Source organism: Gigantopelta aegis, chromosome 8 (assembly GCF_016097555.1).
Source record: "Gigantopelta aegis isolate Gae_Host chromosome 8, Gae_host_genome, whole genome shotgun sequence".
Lineage (NCBI taxonomy): Eukaryota > Metazoa > Mollusca > Gastropoda > Neomphalida > Peltospiridae > Gigantopelta > Gigantopelta aegis.
In genome coordinates this window covers 74,162,047-74,182,633 of record NC_054706.1, presented here as the reverse complement: position 1 = coordinate 74,182,633, position 20,587 = coordinate 74,162,047, and the positions used below count along the sequence as shown (strand labels likewise).

Sequence of the window (20,587 nt, the reverse complement as noted above, 5' to 3'; positions counted from 1 at the left end):
CCGTCCGGTGGACGAATTGTCCAGTGGACGAACCGTCTGGAAAGCCATGGGCACACACCTCAACTATCTGTGCTGTATGTTCAGGACGGTTCGTTAGTTGTTAATTGGTTAGTGGTTGGTGAGAGAGAAGAGTGTGTAGTGGCCTTTGAGCCCTTAAGGACTTGAGTCCTTAAGGTCGGGCTGCGAACCCTGTACCTACCAGCCTGTAGACCGATGGCTTAACCACTGCGTCACCGAGGCGCTCGCAAAAACTAAATAAATAAAGGGAGATAATTTCGCCGGAAGTAACTGGCGGGGTTTACAAATGGCGTCGAAGTAGAATTTGGTGAGTTAATTTTTTGTTTGTTGTTGTTTTTCTTTTGTGCTGTTTGTTTAGTAATAATAAAGCACTTTTTTTCACAATAGTTGCACATACACCCAGTGATTTTTTTTAATGCGCAAGCCGTACCCACGTGGTTTAATTAGTTTATAAGTCTATGAACATTCGTTACATACGTAACAGTTTTTTGTAAATAATTTGTTTAATTTGCCATGAGAAGAAACGTAAAAGTGTTTTGTAAATAACACAAAACCACTATTTTTCTGATCAGTTAATAAATAAATAAGTTGTATTACCTACCACAGTAAGAAAACAATGTTCCCTGATGCATGCGAGTGATGGAAAGGATTTAGTTTACCCCGCATACTCTGCCATTCGAGAGCTAAACAGACATTTGGATGGTTATGATCACTCTCTCAGGGCTCAAACTTAAAAACAGCAATTGCCGTTGTTAAGATATAAATTGCGGCAAGAGCTCCACCCATTCCCCCCATCATTTATAATAGTTTAGGGTTAGGGTTAGTGATAGAGTTAGGGTTAGGGATAGAGTTAGGGTTAGGGCCCCATGCCCCACTTTTCTATATATACCCCATCAAAAAATCCCTCTTTAGATCGATAACTAATGGGGGGAACGGGCGGTACACTTTCCACGGCCCCAGTACTAAACGGCCTTAACAATAATTGGTCAAAACGGCCCTAAAAAAGTCAAAACGGCCAAAGTGAAAAAGTCAAAACGGCCCTTAACAAAAGTCAAAACGGCCAAAGTAAAAAAAGTCATAACGGCCCTTGAAAAAAGTCAAGACGGCCGTAGAAATGTAAGAAAGATAACTGTGCAAAGACAGTTTTTATAGTACGGTCTCACTACACGGATATTATCTGCGTCTTATTATGTTTGAATAAACAAAGAGTTTAAAATCTACATCTGTGTTAATATGTAGATTTTAAGTACAGGTAAGTTTTGGAGAAACATGAATAGTTATTATTATAACCATTCCAAACACATCTCCAGAGCCATTATACAAGAGATTGCACCAAGCAAACCCCAACCCTACCTCAAAGCCCAAACCCTAAAAATAAGAGGGAACGCTAACAAATACATTTACGATGAAAAGCAGGAGCTTTTCCGCAACTGGACACAGTATAAAGATGGGGATATGAGTCCCGCTGAGCTTCTGAACGCTTGCGCCACATTAAATGGACCTACGCGTTCTGAAGGGTCCAGCCAGCATTGAAATTTAAATTCAGTGACTTTATTTCTGAAATGTCTTTATATTGAGCTGTTGTGTGTGTGTATATTATTTTCATTATTATTTAAGAATTGAATGTTATATTTCTGACGTTCATGCGAGGTGGCATTCGGTAAGTTCTGGCATTGGGCGACATTCAGACGATACGCACTCGCCCGGAAAACCTAGATGGTCCACTAACCCTCCACCCCTTTCTGTGATTGAATTCAGTGTTGTTAAATAAAATGTTAATTGGTGGTCTTAATTACAATAGTATATTGCGTTGTGTAGTCTAATAAATTGTTACCAGTGATTCCGTTGTTTTGGGGTTTTTTTTTTTAACTGCTTGTGATATAGGCTATATTGATTACTAATTATTAGTACCTATTGGCCGTTCTGACCATTTCTTTTGGCCGTTTTGACAATTTTCTTTGGCCGTTTTGACTTTTTTCTTTGGCCGTTTTGACTTTTTTCTTTGGCCGTTTTGACTTACATGTTCAGGGCCGTTTCATCATGGGGCCGTTTTGACTGCATACCAAAAAAAGTAGGGTAGGCAGGTAGGGTTTTTTTTTTTTTTAGTTCAAAGAAAGGTTACCCTACCTTAAATGTGTTTGCCAGAGAAAAACTCTGTCTCAAGATGAAAGACATGAAGGCAAGCTGTCTGAAAAATCTTAGTTTACTCTTTGCAGCCAGAGAGAAATAAAAACAATCTCACTGTCAATGTCAGTTTTAAGTTTCACATGCCATTTTTAAAAGACAGGAAAACTAAAAAAGTTCAAACTATTCCTTTCAGTGTTTCACCAATAAAAGTCAGTAGATGACTGCACAGAAACGTCACAGCTTTGTCCAGTTTTGTCAGAGGATGACTGCACAAATTTGTCCAAGTTGGTCAATAGATGTTTGCACAAAAAGTTCACAGATTTATCCAGTCAGTAGATGACTGCACAAAAACTTCACAGATTTGTCCAACTTGTATTGGAAATAACAAAACAATACTAATTTACAAATCAATCGGCTTAGAAATGAATAACTTGTAGTAAATTTCATAGTAATAAAAAAAGGCGTTCCTAGCCCGAGTACTCTGACTGTAAGAGAGCTAGACGGACATTTGGACATAAATAATGAGAGCGTGTTTATGTTCAAATGTCCGTCTAGCTCTCTTACAGTCAGAGTACTTGGGCTAAGGCGTTCCCTGTGGGACGGACTTATAGTTTTAATGTTTATTAGCCTATTGAACGGACCCATGCTAAAATCACCCAAATTAATTTATTCCCAATTAACTGAAACACTGAAATAAATGTGAACTATTTAATGTTTGTGGTTATTCTTGAATATTCCGTTTATTTAATTATTACCCATGCTCAGCAGTTGATAGGCCTATCTACATCACTGGCATAGGAAGCGGGGAAGGGGGTACTTTGTAGCAGCATCGATGGTTTATATATTAATTTTATACGTGTGTACCCACCCACCCCACTTTTTGGTATCTTCCTACAGGCTACACCCGTGTATATTAACAAATTCTGGGTACTAGGCCTAAGCAGTAGCCAATAATGAAAAATTGTACCACGTCTTCTTCAAATGACTTTCACCTTTGCATGCGGAAAAAACCGCGATGACTTGTAGTCTGTGCATGTGGTATCGAGAAATCCTTGATTGTTTTGTTGAGATCGCACATTGTTGTTTTTGGAAAATAAACCTACAATGTCAGTGTTCGAGATTAAATTTTTTGGCCAGTATCCCAGTTGGATACTAACATTTCAGAATCTGGTATCCCACCTGAGAATTTAGTATTATATGGCATCCTTGTGGAATACTGGGTTCTTGAAGTCTGGTATCCAAAATTAAATTCTGGTATCCCCGGGATATCGGGATACCGTTAATATCGAACACTGAATGTATGAGATGACTGGAGTTACGATAATACGATATATTTTCCTCAATAGGCCTACAGTATTTAGCAGTTTGTAATAAAAGCTGTTTAATCGCCACACACGTTACTGTACTGTCATGCGATCTCGTGTGTCACCAATTACCGTGGTACCTGTGCTATTAACAGTGTTCTACACTCGGTTTTATAACTTACTCTTCTTTGGCTAGTGGACAAACAAAATTTACTAGCCAAGCTTAAAATGTTACTCGCCACAGTGCGACACTACTCATTTTGTATCATTTATGAATGTGTTGTAAGTATCTGGATTGTTTTCGCCAAATTACTAAAATCAACGATGAGTTCCGAATTGTACCGACAATTAATAAAGAATTCACAGTGATCAATCAGACAATTTCGTAAATAGTGAAATGTTCTGACTGCACAATGATGTCAACAAATTTCATTTGTTTTCGCTGCTAGGACTCTGAACGCACATGGCAAATAATTTAATACTTAGACGTTTTTGAAGTCAGTTGCCAGGTGACGACGATAATAAATTCAATCAGTCGCCACGCCAACATTTTGGTCGCATTGGCAACCATTTTGGTCACAACGTAGAACACTGGTTAATGATTCCAATTTCAAACAAATTAGTTATGCTCATATCCATTCAACATCCAGGCATGTCTAGTCTGGGTCCAGTCTCTAACAACGCCAGTGATTGGGTCCAGGGCACGGTGTAAGAAGGTGCCAAAAAGTGGGGTGGGGTGTATAAAAACCATCGCTGCTGCCCCCCCCCCCACACACACACACGCACACACACCCCTCAACCTCCATTTAACACACACACTGAAGAGTTATCCTACTTGAGTACTTCTGTCGTCTGCTTTGTCGATCCACGACCACAACTTCTCTGTGCGCTTCCCCCCACTCCACCCCACCCCAGCAAAAAAAAAAAAGTTCAGGGTCGGTGACAAAATTTAGGGTCGGTCGGGTGACTGGAAACAAACATTTTTTGTTTGTTTGGCCTTAACTACATCGACGGCACTTTTTGCAGTTGGTAAAGCTCCTCAACAATGGCATAATGTATATACCTAGTGTACATTATCTGTCAGTATTTAACATTTGCATATTTGAAATATGTCTACATTCAACAATTAAACCTTTCAGTCATGTTTATTTGCTGCAAATGTCACTTTTTAACAATTTACCATAGGCAGGCTCAGAATTGCTGTCGATGGTCCGTTTCACCCACAACAGTTTTTTTAACAAATTGCTGTGGGAGACAAATTCTTAAGTTTGAGCCCTGCTCTCTCAGCCAGAGATAACGAACGGCAGAGTTCTCGGGCTAGGAAGGACTATAATTTAGTAAACTCACTCAAAAAATTTTTACCAACTCACCCCTGTGATTGGTCATCTCTCTTTTACCATGTTCAAAGTTTAACCTTTTGACTACTTGATTAATTTTTGACAAAAAACCCGTTTAGTGGGTACAAGTTTATAATTTTTATTCACATAAATTCATTTAAGTGTTTTATAAATACATGAAATAAAGTTCATATTTGAAACGGTAAGTATTATTTTCATGGGTTTTCTAATTTTTATGATTTTTAGATAAGTTAATAATTATTAAAAGTAGGCAAAAAAATTAAAAAGTTGCGTTTACTTAGGGCATTTGTGGACAGCTGTCCAGTATTCCCGATTTAACAGTGGTTTTTTTACCACAATTTTTTTTTAAAACGAACTACAATTCATATCCCAATATTTGGTGATTTTCGTTGTTGGTAAAACGATCAAATTTATTATCACAATCTACTGTCACACTCAGCTATCGATCCCTGAAAATGACCGTGATGTGCCGCCATCGTCAAGCGAAAATACTTGCCAAAAACCACTTTTTGAACTCAAAATCTCAAGGTATTTTCCATTGAAAAAAACTAAACAAAAGCCACCATCTTGTGAAGAAATTTTCCGTTTCCGGTGAGTGCCGTGTGCAAAACAGCGGGAAACATGAATTGGGGAATGCAATGTACAGTATGCCGAATCCATGACGTTTCACCACTCCGCCAGTTCGCCCCCAGTTTGACCTGTTCGCCCCATGTACCATTTCGCCCCCAAGATGATTCGCCCCCAACTGTTTGCCTGTTCGCCCCCAAATATTTGTCAGTTCGCCCCCAACTTTTAGTCAGTTCGCCCCCAATTATTTGTTACTTTTAAACAATTATTGTACTGTTTCTTTAGAGGATGTTAAAATGTGTGTGTTGTGTGTGTTTCTTTTCTTAAAGGGGAGGGGTTGTTGTCCTTCCACAATTTGGACTGATCATGAATCATGAGAATTGTAATACGGGGTTATATATTTTTTTAGGGTGCCGAATAAGCATAGACACCGACATTTTTTCACAAACCACATCATCAACATTTATTAAAACATCCATTCCTGCCAGATATGATCTGTTTTAAGAAGAAAGAAATAAAACAATGGTTAATCAGCTACATAACCATGATGCTGATTATGCATCTTCGGCTAACACCTAAGAGGGCTTTGAACAGCAATTCGATATGGCCTCTTCTGGTGAGCATTATTCTAATTGAGGGATTATTGTTGGGGTTCTTTTGGCCACTAATTAGTAATCATAAAAACACTATGACTGATTACAGTTAACAGGTTAACGTGTGATAATGGCCATAAAAGCGCGTACGACCAGCCTAGCCTGGCCTGTCATGACAGGCGTGCGCTACAACAGCTTGTTCTGAATGTGCACGTAAAACCCTATGACCTGACCTGACCTGCCTAGCCTGGCATTCGTATTCAACACAGAACAAACATGTATGGATATATCAGAACAGAACTTTATTACACTCAGACCGTTCCATGACCAATATAAAATTTTCATGACTTTCCAGGCTAGGAACATGACCCGAACTGACTGGGGGGCGAACTGGTACCTTTGTAGGGGCGAACTGGTTATGCACGTGGGGGCGAACTGACATCCTATTTGGGGGCGAATTGACTGGGGGTGAACTGGCGGGGGGGGGGGGGGGGTGGCAAAACGTCTGGTACCCCAGTATGTCAACTGCCGTGATGTCAGGCGAGACACACCAAATTAAGTACTAGATGCATGGACAAAACTAACTGTATAAAGTATAATGTATATTTATTTTTTTAAATTATTTTTGGGTACATTGTATTTACAGATATATAGAATTGATTTACAGATTAATTATGTTAATATTTATATTAATACATATAAGACCTTATTGTTATGCATCATCTATTTTATGGTGAAATAAAATAAAAATTAAGTACTAGATGCTATCATAGCAATTATGGACAGTAAAGTGTGATTGTGGTGAGTTATCAATCACTGAGGGCGAGTTGACCAAACATTGGTGAGTTGGTAGGTGGCAAGTTGACCAGAATTAATTTCAATAGGGGCCAAGTACAGCCAATGCAGCACTGAACTGTCTATATTATATGCTCCTGAGAATGGTAGAAAGTCAGATTGTTCTGGCTTGACACTTTTCTCCAAAATATTGGCAATTTATGGTTTCATATTTATAAATATTTCTCAGGACAAAGTGATAATCATACTAGATTTCAAAGTTTTGACTATGTTCACTGTCCACTATGTTCCGTTTCAACAGTTAAGCCTTAGTGAAGGAAAAAAGTCCCTAGTCATCTGCCCTCACATGATAAAAAAGACCGGCAATAGCAAGGAAAAAGACACCATCACTTAGTGCCTTATATTAGTAATATTGTGAGATATGCGGTTTCCCAAACAATACGCAGACTTCAGCACCCAATACACATAATAAAGAAAACATGGCAACCGAAAACTGCCTGCAGTGCAAAATCGGCAATTGCAGTGATATTTTTAGCTTTGTGCCTTGGTTTCAGGTGGGTTTCTGACAGACACAGGACAACAAAGTTGTAACAATCTGCTGAAATCCACACATTCCAAAAATATCCTTGCACTCATTCAAGCAAACTAATTATAGATTTTTATTCCGTAGTATATATGTTTATACAAGTGCTACAATAATTCAGATTTGGGACATAAAATTTGGCCTCAGTTCAGGTGGCTGTTTAATACAGGTGGTTGCCAGAGTTGGTTTGACTGTTTGTTCCAATATTTAGATAACATTTTATAACAATGTTAATGCTAATGCATATTATTATTCTTTATTTTAATTATATTTTTAAAATCTCCTTACAGGAAACACCTTTGGTGATTAGCTTAATTATGAAGTGTATTTGACGAGCCAACTATCCATATTAATTATGGACAGGACCCCCAAATCTCTTCAGCAGATGAAGGTTGATTTCAGCCAGTTTCTGTCATCTGCCAGCAAGACGTCGGACAACAAGCCAGTGTTTCGACTGGATCACAGCATTCTAGACGCACAGACAACACAGTCTCTGTCCATGAGAAGTTTGTTAGGTATACCAGTCATTTCATTTCTTTTAGTTTAAGAGGATCATACGTAGATTTATACAAGAAAGTTCTGTTTTTAGATTTAAAGTGTTAAATTTGTGTCTAGCAGGAGAAGACCCTATATTATTGTGCCCTGGACAGGCCATAGAATTCCAAATTTCATGGGAAATATATTTTGGTTCTGTGCCTTGTGATCATGGGAACCCATTGGAAACTGGGTTGGGTTTTTTAATAATTATATTTATTACACACCAATGTAAGATATTACTCATGTCATAACAGTTACTCAATATCTAACTAGTGTAATATTGGCATGAGCAGACTGGCGCAGTCTTTTTTTAAAATTTGAATGATGTCGTTTCATCTCCCTGCAATAAAAGAAACTCTGTGCATGACACTTCCTTTTTACAAACAGAAAAAAACATTAAGTGTAAAATTGCTGTCACAGTGTGGAAAATGTTTTGTTCAGAGATTATTAACGTATCTAACCGTATTTGTACAAAACATTATAATTTAAAAGTGTACGAAATGAAATTGCGATAAGATAGGCTGTTGTATTTGAGCCCATTGTGTACGAAGCCAAAACGATGTTGCGGCAAGTGTCTGTCGTCAAACTGCTACTCCTTTTTTACGGCCTATGTACAAAATGTTAGATTCACATCTGGTCAATCCCATTTACTCAGCTCAATCTTTGCTGGTACGATCAACAATTCAGGTCTCACTACACAGATCACTTTCGGGTGAGAGTTCATTGATCACGGTCCACCATAGTTCCCAATTGTAACACAAGTTATGTTTCACATATTCACTTCTAGGAAATGGTAAAGAATTAAAACAGTATGTATGTTTAATGGTAAGCCTTCTGGCTGTATTTTGCCCATGCTATTTTGTAATGTTGTGCATTGAACTTTTAGGACATGGGTGTATAGTGTAAGAGACAGCCGGAGTGAATTGTTTAATGAACCACTTGTTCGGACCGGTATTGCAGCCAGATGCGGTCATATAACAAAAAACTGTGATGGAAATGTTCTCAATTTTGGATTGAAAATAAATGCTTATATAATGTATGTTCGCAATGATGTATGTTGTAAGTGGCAACAAGAGCCCATTCTATTGGCAATTTTCATTTGAAGTTGGGCAATTTAACATGGATTTCAGTGGCAGATGACATCTGTGTAGTGAGACCTCAGTCATTACTGTGAATTTAAATGTGCCTCGTTAACTGACAATTAGTGCAAGCTTCGCACCAAAATCTAAACTACATTGCTGATGTCTCGTTGCAAATTGTTACGTCATTAAAGTTTATGTGTGACGTAGATCACTTACTGACTCAGTTCATAGAAAAATAACGTGTTTTAGGTCTCGACATCCGCTTGCTTCTGCGTTTTGGCTTGTTTGCAGTTGGTTTGTCATAAATAAAATACTAAACTATCTTGCCTGTCATACCATTTTTATGAAACTTGTGAACAGTGTTGGTATCTAACGAGCGAAAGCTCATCAGATACCAAGACTGTTCACTCATTTCATAAAAATGGTATGACAGGCAAGCTTGTTTAGTATTCTATATATATATATATATATATATATATATATATATATATTATTTTTGTTGAATAGTCGTACTTGATACAATAATCATAGGAAATGAAATTTTGGTGCCGTGATTTTTACTGACACGTTACCAAGAGCTTTGGATTAGGTCCCTGATCTACTTTACTGAACATTAGTACCTGTACATGATAATAGTAATTAACATTGACATGTTTTCAGAGCATGAAAAAGCCAATAAGCAGAAGGAAGCTGACCTGATAGCTGCCAAGGCACAGATTGCTCAGCTGGAAACACAGATTGGTAGTCTGAAGACGTCCTTCAAGCGAGCTAGAATAGAATTCGAAACTGACGTTGAGAGTATTACACACGAGAAAGAGGTCTCAATGAATTCTACTTGCTTTTAAAACTATTAGTATTTATTAGTGTATTACTGACAAAACTTTGTTTTACTAATTGAAACCACAGTTTTAGAATGATGACCATATTTGAAAATGGTATTATTTGAAGTTGATATTTGGGTATTGGAACACAATGAGCCATCCACAAAACATGTAAACATACCACCAAAAATAACCATATGACTGTACTTTAAAAAACACAATTGGCCTTGATTCACTAGTTAGTGGATGAGGTTCATTATGTATTTCGAAATTCGTACATGCATTGACAAAATGTCAATTTTTGTCAAAGTTATTCATGTCTTTCTCTCTCTGTCTCTGTTTAGAACAATTGTCCCAATTAGGATACATGTTTGTTACACACATGATTGATTACAACATTGTTTTAGTCACTGATTCATACAATGTTCTACCCACTGATTAAATATTATAAAACAATGTTCTAAGGTGGCATTAATCATGCTTTTTGTCGCTCATCCACTTATGATATGTTTGTGTGTGTTTTCAGAGAGAGCATGAAGAAATCTTGAATCTGAAATCTCAGCTTCTGTATCTCACAGTGACTGTTATATGTTTACATGTGTTTTCAGAGAGAGCATGAAGAAATCTTGAATCTGAAATCTCAGCTCTCGTATCTCACAGTGACTGTTATATGTTTACATGTGTTTTCAGAGAGAGCATGAAGAAATCTTGAATCTGAAATCTCAGCTCTCGTATCTCACAGTGACTGTTATGATATGTTTGTGTATGTTTTCAGAGAGACCATGAAGAAAACTTGAATCTGAGATCTCAGCTGTCATATCTCACAGTGACTGTTATGATATGTTTACATGTATTTTCAGAGAGAGCATGAAGAAATCTTGAATCTGAAATCTCAGCTCTCATATCTCGCCCAGCGTGAACATCAACTTCACGAGGAACTAGCCGACTGCCAGAAAGACCTTGTTCAGCAGAAAACACAGTACGAGGACAAGCTTCTCGCAAAGCAGAAAGAATACCTACAGCTTGAAAACAAACTACATGAGGTACGTAGAGAAATCGATACGTAGAACTGCAGTCTCTACTTGTAACATCATTTTCTAATGCAAACATAGCTGATGTTTTAACATTGTTTTTTGAGGTCGGCATAGATGATCAACTGCCTTGATAGCAGGTCTTCACACCATGTTTTTGTGTTTTTTCACATAGATCAGTAAAATAAAGAGAATAAGAAGTTTGTTTTGTTTAATGACACCACTAGAGCACATTGATTTATTAATCATCAGCAATTGGATGTCAAACATTGGGTAATTTGGACGTGTAGTCTTAGAGAGGAAACCCACTACATTTTTCCATTAATAGCAAAGGATCTTTTATGTGCACCATTCCACAGACAAGATGGCACTTCATACCACAGCCTTTAATATACCAGTCATGGAACGACAAATAGCCCAATGGGTCCACCAATGGGGATCGATCCCAAACCAACCGTGCATCAAGCAAGTGCTTTACCACTGGGCTATGTCCTGCCCCAGTAAAATAAAGATTCTCTTCTCTCTTTTTTATTTTTTTGCTTGTGGCGAGCTAGTACATGTTTATATGATCTAGATTACTGACTGCATCTAAAAGGTATCAAAGAATGGCGTGTCACAGGAAGAAAGTTAATGTCGATGATCTGGTCTAAATGATTAAAGGAAACATGTCACGAGACCATATTATAGCTCATTTTAAAAGCAAAATGATATAAAAATAATATACAAATAAGTTTATAACAATAAAATATGCGTAGTTAACTTAAACTGAAGAAATTAAAGTACGATTTATGCATATTTATTCGTGAGCGTTCGGAAAAAAAAGGAAGTGACGTCAGAGCCGCTGTACTCTTCCATTGTTGTTAACTGTTTAAATATAGAGTAAGGGGCTTACGATCTTTTGGGTGTAAAAATAAACAGTTTAAACGATCAGGATTGTCGTTTTACGGTTTTCCAAAGGATTGTATCCGAAGAAAGACACGTGTACTTTATCGCAAAACAAAAGATTGGACACCAACACCGCATAGTACTTTGGTGTCAGCCTATTTACAGCTCGGAGCCCGAATGTTACCCAGAGACAAAAATAGTACTCGGTTGCGAATGCCGAGGTGTACATTGTACATATTTGGCACAAAGATACACCTCAGCATGATGTATTTATATATGTTAAATCAAAAATGTACAATGTTTTGTTTTTTTTGGAAAAAAAAAAGATTTTTCATGTATGGGCTGTAGGCCTACATAACAAAATCTGTATTCACCGTCCGAAGAAGGAAACGTCAATAAGTAATTAAATATGGCATATACAAACATGGGATTTGGCATGAGGATACATCTCAGTACGATTTATTTAAATATGTTTTTAAAAAAACCGTGTAGAAAACAAAAATAATTTTAAATAATGTTTTTAATCTTCGGGCAGAGTACGTCACAAAAACGTTCCTCATCACGCGAAGCCCCAATGTAACACGAAGTTCAATACAAAATCCACGGGCTGACTTGAGAATCGGAGTGTTGTTTTAGTTAATTGGTCCTTTCTTTCCATGGCCTGCACATGTGATTCCTGATTGGCAGGTGTATATTACAGGGTATCGACCAGGTAAGTGATTACCACTGTCTAGACATACGTACAAAATACTTGCCACTTTTTTAAGGTCACAGGGTATTGTGGCTTGACCTGTCACGACTATAGTACAATGTTAAGGGACATTATCAGCCGCCCTGCTTCATTACTGTAAATAATGCTGTAAAACCCTTGATTAAGTAGACTTTCCCATCTAAAATTACAAAACTGACCAATTACGTAGTACCAAAGAAAAGAAAATTATCACTTGGGTATTGTGAGTGGTCGTTTTTACTCTAACGCACCCTACCAATAGGCCTAATAATATGCTGGGGGTATTTTAAGAGAGAAAAATACTATAACCCCATTTCATTCTAAAGTTTGTTTTATTTAACGACGCCGCTAGAGCACATTGATTTTTTATCTTATCATCGGCTATTAGACGTCAAACATATGGTCATTCTGACACTGTTTTTAGAGGAAACCCGCTGTCGCCACATAGGCTACTCTTTTTACGACAGGCAGCAAGGGATCTTTTATTTGCGCTTCCCACAGGCAGGATAGCACAAACCATGGCCTTTGTTGAACCAGTTATGGATCACTGGTCGGTGCAAGTGGTTTACACCTACCCATTGAGCCTTGCGGAGCACTCACTCAGGGTTTGGAGTCGATATCTCGATTAAAAATCCCATGCCTCGACTGGGATCCGAACCCAGTACCTACCAGCCTGTAGACCGATGGCCTGCCACGACGCCACCGAGGCCGGTTACCATTTCATTCTATTGATGCAAATTGAAATATATTTAGTCAAAAAGTCGATTATACTCTCAAGTCATTTATGTTGTTTTACAAGTCAGGTTAATGAAAGTGAAATGCCGTGTAAATTAGAGCGTTTGTTTTCACTGTGCATACAGATTTCATTATGTACAGCCCGAACATAAAAAATGCGATGTTTTCTATAAAAAAAAAAAAAAATGTTTGTCCTACATTTATATTTTTTACATATTTAAATACATCATATCGAGGTGTATCTTTATGCTAAATATGAATAGTATACACCTCGGCATCAGCATCCGGGTTTTGGTTTTGTCTCCGGGTAAATTGGTCAACCGGTCTGGTCTGGCCCCATCGGTTTCTCCACCCTCCGACTCGCTATCCGTTTTTTCTTCAGTATCACTGTTGTAAGTAAATGTGTGTCTTTCTTCATTTACTAACAGCTCAAATTTATACGGCAAAACGTTTTGCGAACGAACACTCATTGTTTTGGTAAGCTGTGCAAGTCTTAGATTCTTTATGAGTGGTACGGACTAATGCTTTTAAGTGTAAGGCTTCAGATCAAGCGACGCGTCTCTGACGTCACAGGCCTCGTGATTGCCCTGCTCATTAAAGATCGGCAATTTCCGCTAAGAGCTCGTATCTGGATTTTCTTTTACGGAGATATTTTAATTAATTTTTTTTTTTAGGTGATTCAATTTATAATTAATTGTACATGGTTGATGCCAAATATAGGTCACATGACATGTTTCCTTTAAATAATTTATAAATTCTTGATATTGAGACATTAAAAAAAACAAAAACAATTTTGAGCAGAAGTAATATATAATTTTCCTCTCACCTATGAATGTACTATTTAACAATGAGCTAGATCTCTTTAAATTTTGTATGAATGCTTGTTGCATTTTTTAAACTGATTTTCTTTTCATTTTTTTGGTGATTTAGGCACAGGAAGAAGCTTGGGAGCAGTCATCAGCACTGAAGAATGAATTGCTGCAAACTAAAACGGAGATGTGCAAGATTAGCAGCGAACTTGACGAAGCAAAAGCACAACTTAAACTGCAACTAGGGTATGGTTCACTACAGTCTTCCCATTATTTAATTATTTTTATGCTTGTTCACTATTCCTTTTTTCTTCTTCTTTTTTTGCGAACAATAAATCATAAATGTATGCTAAAATCATAAAATAAGGTGACAATGTTTGGCATCAAAGGTGCTGAGATGTTGTTAATTAAATATTCTTCTCTTTAAATATATCAGGTATTAAAGCTATTTGGTATGAATGTTTTAGTTTGGGGAAGAAATAATTTTATTTCTATATTTTGAACATTTTATTTCATTTGTTGAAATAGGTGTCATAACACATGCTTGATAACTAATGAATGAATGTTTAATGACACCCCAACCATTTGGTGTGCATTTGAATGTGCACGTCACAAATTGTATTTCTGTTAATATTAAAACATGCTAGCAATGTGAATATCTTCTAATTTATACAGCAGGTCCGTGGATCTAAATTCTTCACTGAAAGAACTTGAAGATCATCGGCACCGAGCAACTGTTGCAGAGCAAAGAGTTCGAGTATGTTTACTTAATTGCTACACGGTTTTTGTTCTATTGATTGTTTTATGATCACAGTGCAACTGGTAAGATACATTTGCTGCTTCTTTCTTTTTTAAACCGTCATTGTTTTATTACCATATTACAACTGCTAAGTATATTATATTAGGGATGTTCCAAAACTGTTTACATGTGGGAGTCCGGACTCACTGTAACCATATTTCATGACCAGTGTCTCTGCTGTAGTTTATTTTCTATACATTCTTTGTTTCAGTCATATTTTGTTTTATGACTGTTGGGTATATACCGTATATCGCTGTGTATTAGCCGACTCCATGCATTAGCCGACCCCCTAGTTTCATCCTCCAAATCGGCTTTAAAATTATAGACCTTGTATATAAGCCGACCCCCCTATATAAAACTAACCAAGTCAGATGTCTGTGTGGTCTACAAAATGACAAAGTACATCTGCTTTCAAACATCATTTGTCACAGCAAACTTATCCGGAAGCAGTAGCCGATTTCTATTTATAGAAACGGTGTCCGGTTAATTTATTTCTCGTAAAATATAAGTACCAAGATAGCGAAATATACCTAAACATTCTTGATTGCAGCCACACGTTAAAAACACAATGACTGTTTGCATTGTTGATTGTGCTAATCGGTCTTTTCATTACTAGTCGGCTATACCCTACCATACCCAACCACCCGTGTCGATTAATCCCAAGCCGACAAACAAAACAAATGAAGCTGGAACAATTAACGTGTTCACCGGTTTAGTAAGCAGTTTTGTAATGACACGTGACCTGCGAAGTTTTCCGAAATTGTTTTGATCGGTCACCATTTATTGTTGTTTAAACAGATAAATATTACTAAATAACTTTTAAACACCAACATTTATTAAAGATGAACATATATATACAATTTTAATATCTTTTATTTGTAATAGCTTGTGTTAAAATGCAATATTAAACCTTTATGAAAGCGGAAATGCAGAGCACAATAATGACAATAGATCGAGTCGAGTCGTGACGTCACTATTGTAACTTTACATTTCCAATAAAATGTTGACTCCTTAGATAAGCCGACCCCAGCCTTTGACTTGATAAATTTTGTATCAAAAAGTCGGCTAATACACAGCGATATACGGTAAGAAAATTGCCTCCTTAATCCCCTAGGTAATTAATTTTGGAACAGCTGTACCTTTTTCTTTTCAACTTAATCTGACATCTAACCTATGGCACTTTCTTCCTATTACATTGGACTGGTCTGAACATCCAAACAGTTGACCGGCGTTGTGGTTAGGCCATCGGTCTACAGGCTGGTAGGTACTGGGTTCGGATCCCAGTCGAGACATGGGATTTTTAATCTAGATACCAACTCCAAACCCTGAGTGAGTGCTCCGCAAGGCTCAATGGGTAGGTGTAAACCACTTGCACCGACCGGTGATCCATAACTGGTTAAACAAAGGCCATGGTTTGTGCTATCCTGCCTGTGGGAAGTGCAAATAAAAGATCCCTTGCTGCTAATCGGAAAGAGTAGCCCATGTAGTGGCGACAGCGGGTTTCCTCTCAAAATCTGTGTGGTCCTTAACCATATGTCTGACGCCATATAACCGTAAATAAAATGTGTTGAGTGCGTCGTTAAATAAAACATTTCTTTCTTTCTTACCAAACAGTTGATTGGCTAAAATAATCTTTCATACATGTACATCTCTGGGCACTTCTTCCTGTCCAGTGAAAACTTCTTCATTCCTTCTGTTTTGTTCTTAGGGTCCAAATGTGTTTTGGTTTGCTCTGTCATCAATCCAAACCATCTGGTTTTGAGGTTTGGGTTTGGGTGTTGTTGGTTGTTGCTCTGATAAAAACATATTCTGCCCAAACTATTTTAATGTTAATATTCTGCACTTTGGATGATTTGCAATGATGGCATTTTCTGTCCTTTCATCCAGGAATATTTGTGCACATTGTAACTCTGAGATTAGTTTAAGGATAGTAATTTGTATTTCCTGTTAGCAAGCATGTGAATGTGTATGGTTTTAATATTGTAATTACTTAAATGGTTCCCGTAATCTTAAGTAGGTGAGTAATTAATCCCTCCCCTCAGTTTTTCATCATGACAAGGTCTGAAGTAGTGTCATGCATTTCAGGTAAAACATTTGACAGCATTATTTGAGTACCAAACGCAATGTCTCATTTGGTTGATTCTGTTAGGCTAGGTCAAACTGAATTCACCAAATTGATTGCATGTTTGTGTGTGGCCATCTTAAACCCTTCTTAGATCAGTGTAGTCTGTGTATTTTTTTCTACATATCTTTCACACTTTATTCATGTTGCCATATTAATCTTGAATACATGTATGAGCTATGTTTATCTTGTTAGGATTTAGAAAGTGAGCTAGCTCGCAATGAAGAGAACATCACCATCACCAAAAGTATGAAGTCTTTGTTAGATAAAGTACCAGACTTGGAGAGAGAGATTCGCAAACTCCGGGAGGACAACAAATATTACAAGTTAGTTAGTTTGTATGTCTGTCTGTGAAGTCTGCAGTAACCTAAATTTGGCTTTTGTCATTTATTATACATAACAAACAACATGGCTATGAAGGTGTTGGTTGGAAGTTTTTTCTCTTCTTTTTTTTTGTTCAACCTTAAACCAACTTAACTAATATCATTTGCATTTATTGCATAAAACCACTATGTTTTGAGAATGGAACAATATTGAAGGGTTTTGTCCATAGTGGTCATCGCTGGTCAGGCCAACTGGTACTTTAAAGTTCTGACCAGCATTGTTGCTGTCAATCACTATTTACAAGTATAATACTATGCTAACAATCTAAGCAGAGTCCTAAAAATGTGAAGTAAGTTGTTCTGCATTTTGACAAGTGAATACTGGTTTGAATTATTTGCATTTCTAGAGTGTGTAAAACCAGTTATTGTGACTTTTCCCAAATGTTGAAAGTTAGGTATAGTTTTGAGACTTACACAAGTTATTTATGCTTCTAAAGAATTGTAAAGCCAATTATTGTGAATTATGACAAATGCTGAAATTTAGATATAGATTTGAGACTTACAGAATTTATTTACGTTTAAAAAGAATGTGTAAAGCCAATGATTATGAATTGTGACAAATGCTGAAAAGTGGAGATTGGTTGGAGACTTATATGAGTTGTTTGAACTTGCAGAGAGCGTGAGAAGAACGTCATGCTGTTGGAGGAGCAAGTGACTAGCCTGGAGGAGAAACTTGAGAGGGCAAACCGGCGGATGGCCGACTTCACTGAGATGCAATTAGAAAATGAGGTATGTAGTTTGACAACTGAAAAAATACATATTGAGACATTTTATATACGGGTAATCTTTTTGTCTCATCTGATACACAGGTTATTGCAAATAATTTTAAAACTAAAGCAATTATTCAAATTTGTGTAATTTTATAGTTAATTTACTTATTGCTGTCCGTAGGTAATTTATTTACAAGGCAGCAAGACTTGTACATATGAGCATAACATTTTTATAAGATCTTGTTACAGTGTGTGACGTCATACTACATTTGTGCCAGTCATAATGATATCATATTACCAATGGTGGCAACTTTAGAACTTTGATTTACTAAATAATTAATTAAAATATTTTTAATATATAAACTATCAACCTCATCTAGTTAATCGGTATTTGTCTTCGCTGAGCCTCGACAAATACTGATTAATATAGACTTTGTTGATATTTTCCATATTTAAACTTATGATGAATCCTCTATGTATAAACTATCAACCTCATCTAGTTAATCAGTATTTGTCTTCGCTGAGCCTCGACAAATACTGATTAATATAGACTTTGTTGATATTTTCCATATTTAAACTTATGATGAATCCTCTATGTATAAACTATCAACCTCATCTAGTTAATCAGTATTTGTCTTCGCTGAGCCTCGACAAATACTGATTAATATAGACTTTGTTGATATTTTACATATTTAATATATAAACTATGAACCTCATCTAGTTAATCGGTATTTGTCTTCGCTGAGCCTCGACAAATACTGATTAATATAGACTTGGTTGATATTTTACATATTTAAACTTATGATGAATCCTCTATGTCTACAAACTTATATTCTACCTATTGTATGCTTATAAAATTTGTTTGATTCAGAGTTTTAAAAAAAAGGTTTATATATTTAGGATTTAAAAGGAAGACTTCAAAGATGGGAGGCATTAGATACTAGTGGATCTAGAAGACCAAGGTAAAACTGACTTGTGTAAAACAATAATTTTGTCCAAGGGAAGCATGTAATCATAAACTTTATGGGGCGGGATGTAGCCCAGTGGTAAAGCACTCACTTGATGCACGTTCAGTTTAGGATCGATCCCCATCGGTGGCCTTATTGGGCTATATCTTGTTCCAGCCAGTGCTCCACAACTGGTGTAACAACAGCAGTGGTATGTACTATCCTGTGTGTGGGATTATGTATATAAAAGATTCCTTGCTGCTAATGGAAAAGAGTAGCCTATGAAGTGGCGACAGCCGTTTCCTCTATATCTGTATGCTCCTTATCCATGTGTCGGACGCCATATAACTGTGTTGAGTGCATCGTTAAATAAAACATTTCCTTCCTTTCTTTCATAAACTTTCTGATTTGTGTGTAGAAGTTGTTTGTGTTTTACATTGTTTATTTATGGAGTTGTTAAAGTCTTTTAATTTTAATTACTTTCAAAGATTTTTTTTTAATTAATCTTTTTAATGTCCTATTTAACATGCTTTTCAAGAACACAACTAAAAGAAAAAGATTAGTGTCTACTGCTAATCTCAATTTCTTAAACTGTAATAATTTTTAAAAAATCATTTTGTTCAGTCCTTTAAAATTCCACACACCCCGTAAACCAAGTGATTTTGTTAAAGTATGAATGATTTTGCAATTCCTTGTCTCATTTTCACACCATTCCTTTTATAGTTCAAATAATATCTCATCTCATGCTGTACATAACAGCAGCAAAACAAATAATTTTAGAAAAGCGAGTTCAATACGAATATAATATTTACATGTTTAATGTAAATAATGATTTATTAAAAATACATTTTAGGTCACCATGTGAACTATCAAGACTTGTAGCCGAGCATCAGAGGAAGGAACTACTGTTGCTGGAACAACAAGGACAGCTACAAACAAGGTTACTAACTAGCATTCTATTTAATACTTTTATCTGACCTCAAACACTACTGCAGTTTCCCTCCACATAATGGACAATACCAATAGTCTATATAACCCTTCAGAAGTAGTTGTCAACCCCTGCAATTAAGAAAATGTCCACGGCAAAAAAACCAGTCCAAGGCAAAAAAAAAATGTCGTGTAGAAATAAAAGCTGCTCAGCATTGCCGATTGCTGTGTAATAAAAATATTATTTTTAATTCTTTATTCCTTTGTTATGGAATTTCTGCATACTTCATTATTTTCCTCAGCACTGTTGTTTTTCTGTTAACTTTTGTATGATGCCTACACTGAATACAGGTTTCTGCAGACCATCCTAAGTGGATAGAGCTGGAAAAAGTTACAGAAATAAAACTGGAGACTGTTAATATTAAAAGGTCTATTTCATTATAAGTTTTAAAATAACTTTTACTTTAACTCTGCAACCATTAAGAAGTTTATTATACTAAAATTTGCTTTAAAATTATCCATTTTTGTCAATAGTTGAATTCTGGATAAATTATAAACTTCCTTTATAATTTATAACTTGGGGGTGGGGATTACAATACACTTACAAAAGTGTTGGTAATTGATTTAAAATATTAAAAATATTAATTAATATTAAAATAGAATTGATACAAGTTAAATGAAAAAGGCAGCTGGATTATTCTCTTACTCATAATTCAGTCTGTTG

General features: G+C 36.4%; 1 protein-coding gene across 3 annotated transcripts in view; it reads left to right on the top strand.

Annotated features, from left to right (window-relative positions):
* Nucleotides 1-203: 203 nt before the first annotated feature.
* Nucleotides 204-20,587, top strand: part of LOC121378949 (mitotic spindle assembly checkpoint protein MAD1-like) — a 29,590-nt gene continuing 9,206 nt past the window's right edge. For 2 of the 3 annotated variants that reach the window (XR_005958785.1, XM_041507343.1), the window contains exons 1-10: nt 204-325; nt 7,636-7,860; nt 9,625-9,782; nt 10,646-10,828; nt 14,097-14,221; nt 14,651-14,732; nt 17,092-17,222; nt 17,894-18,008; nt 18,890-18,951; nt 19,790-19,876. Coding sequence is in view for 2 of the 3 variants with exons in the window: in XM_041507343.1 (XP_041363277.1) it covers nt 7,701-7,860; nt 9,625-9,782; nt 10,646-10,828; nt 14,097-14,221; nt 14,651-14,732; nt 17,092-17,222; nt 17,894-18,008; nt 18,890-18,951; nt 19,790-19,876 (1,103 nt within the window). In the remaining variant the exon portion in view is untranslated. The remainder of the gene's footprint in view (nt 326-7,635; nt 7,861-9,624; nt 9,783-10,645; nt 10,829-14,096; nt 14,222-14,650; nt 14,733-17,091; nt 17,223-17,893; nt 18,009-18,889; nt 18,952-19,789; nt 19,877-20,587) is intronic. The other variant, XM_041507344.1, reaches the window with a different exon arrangement.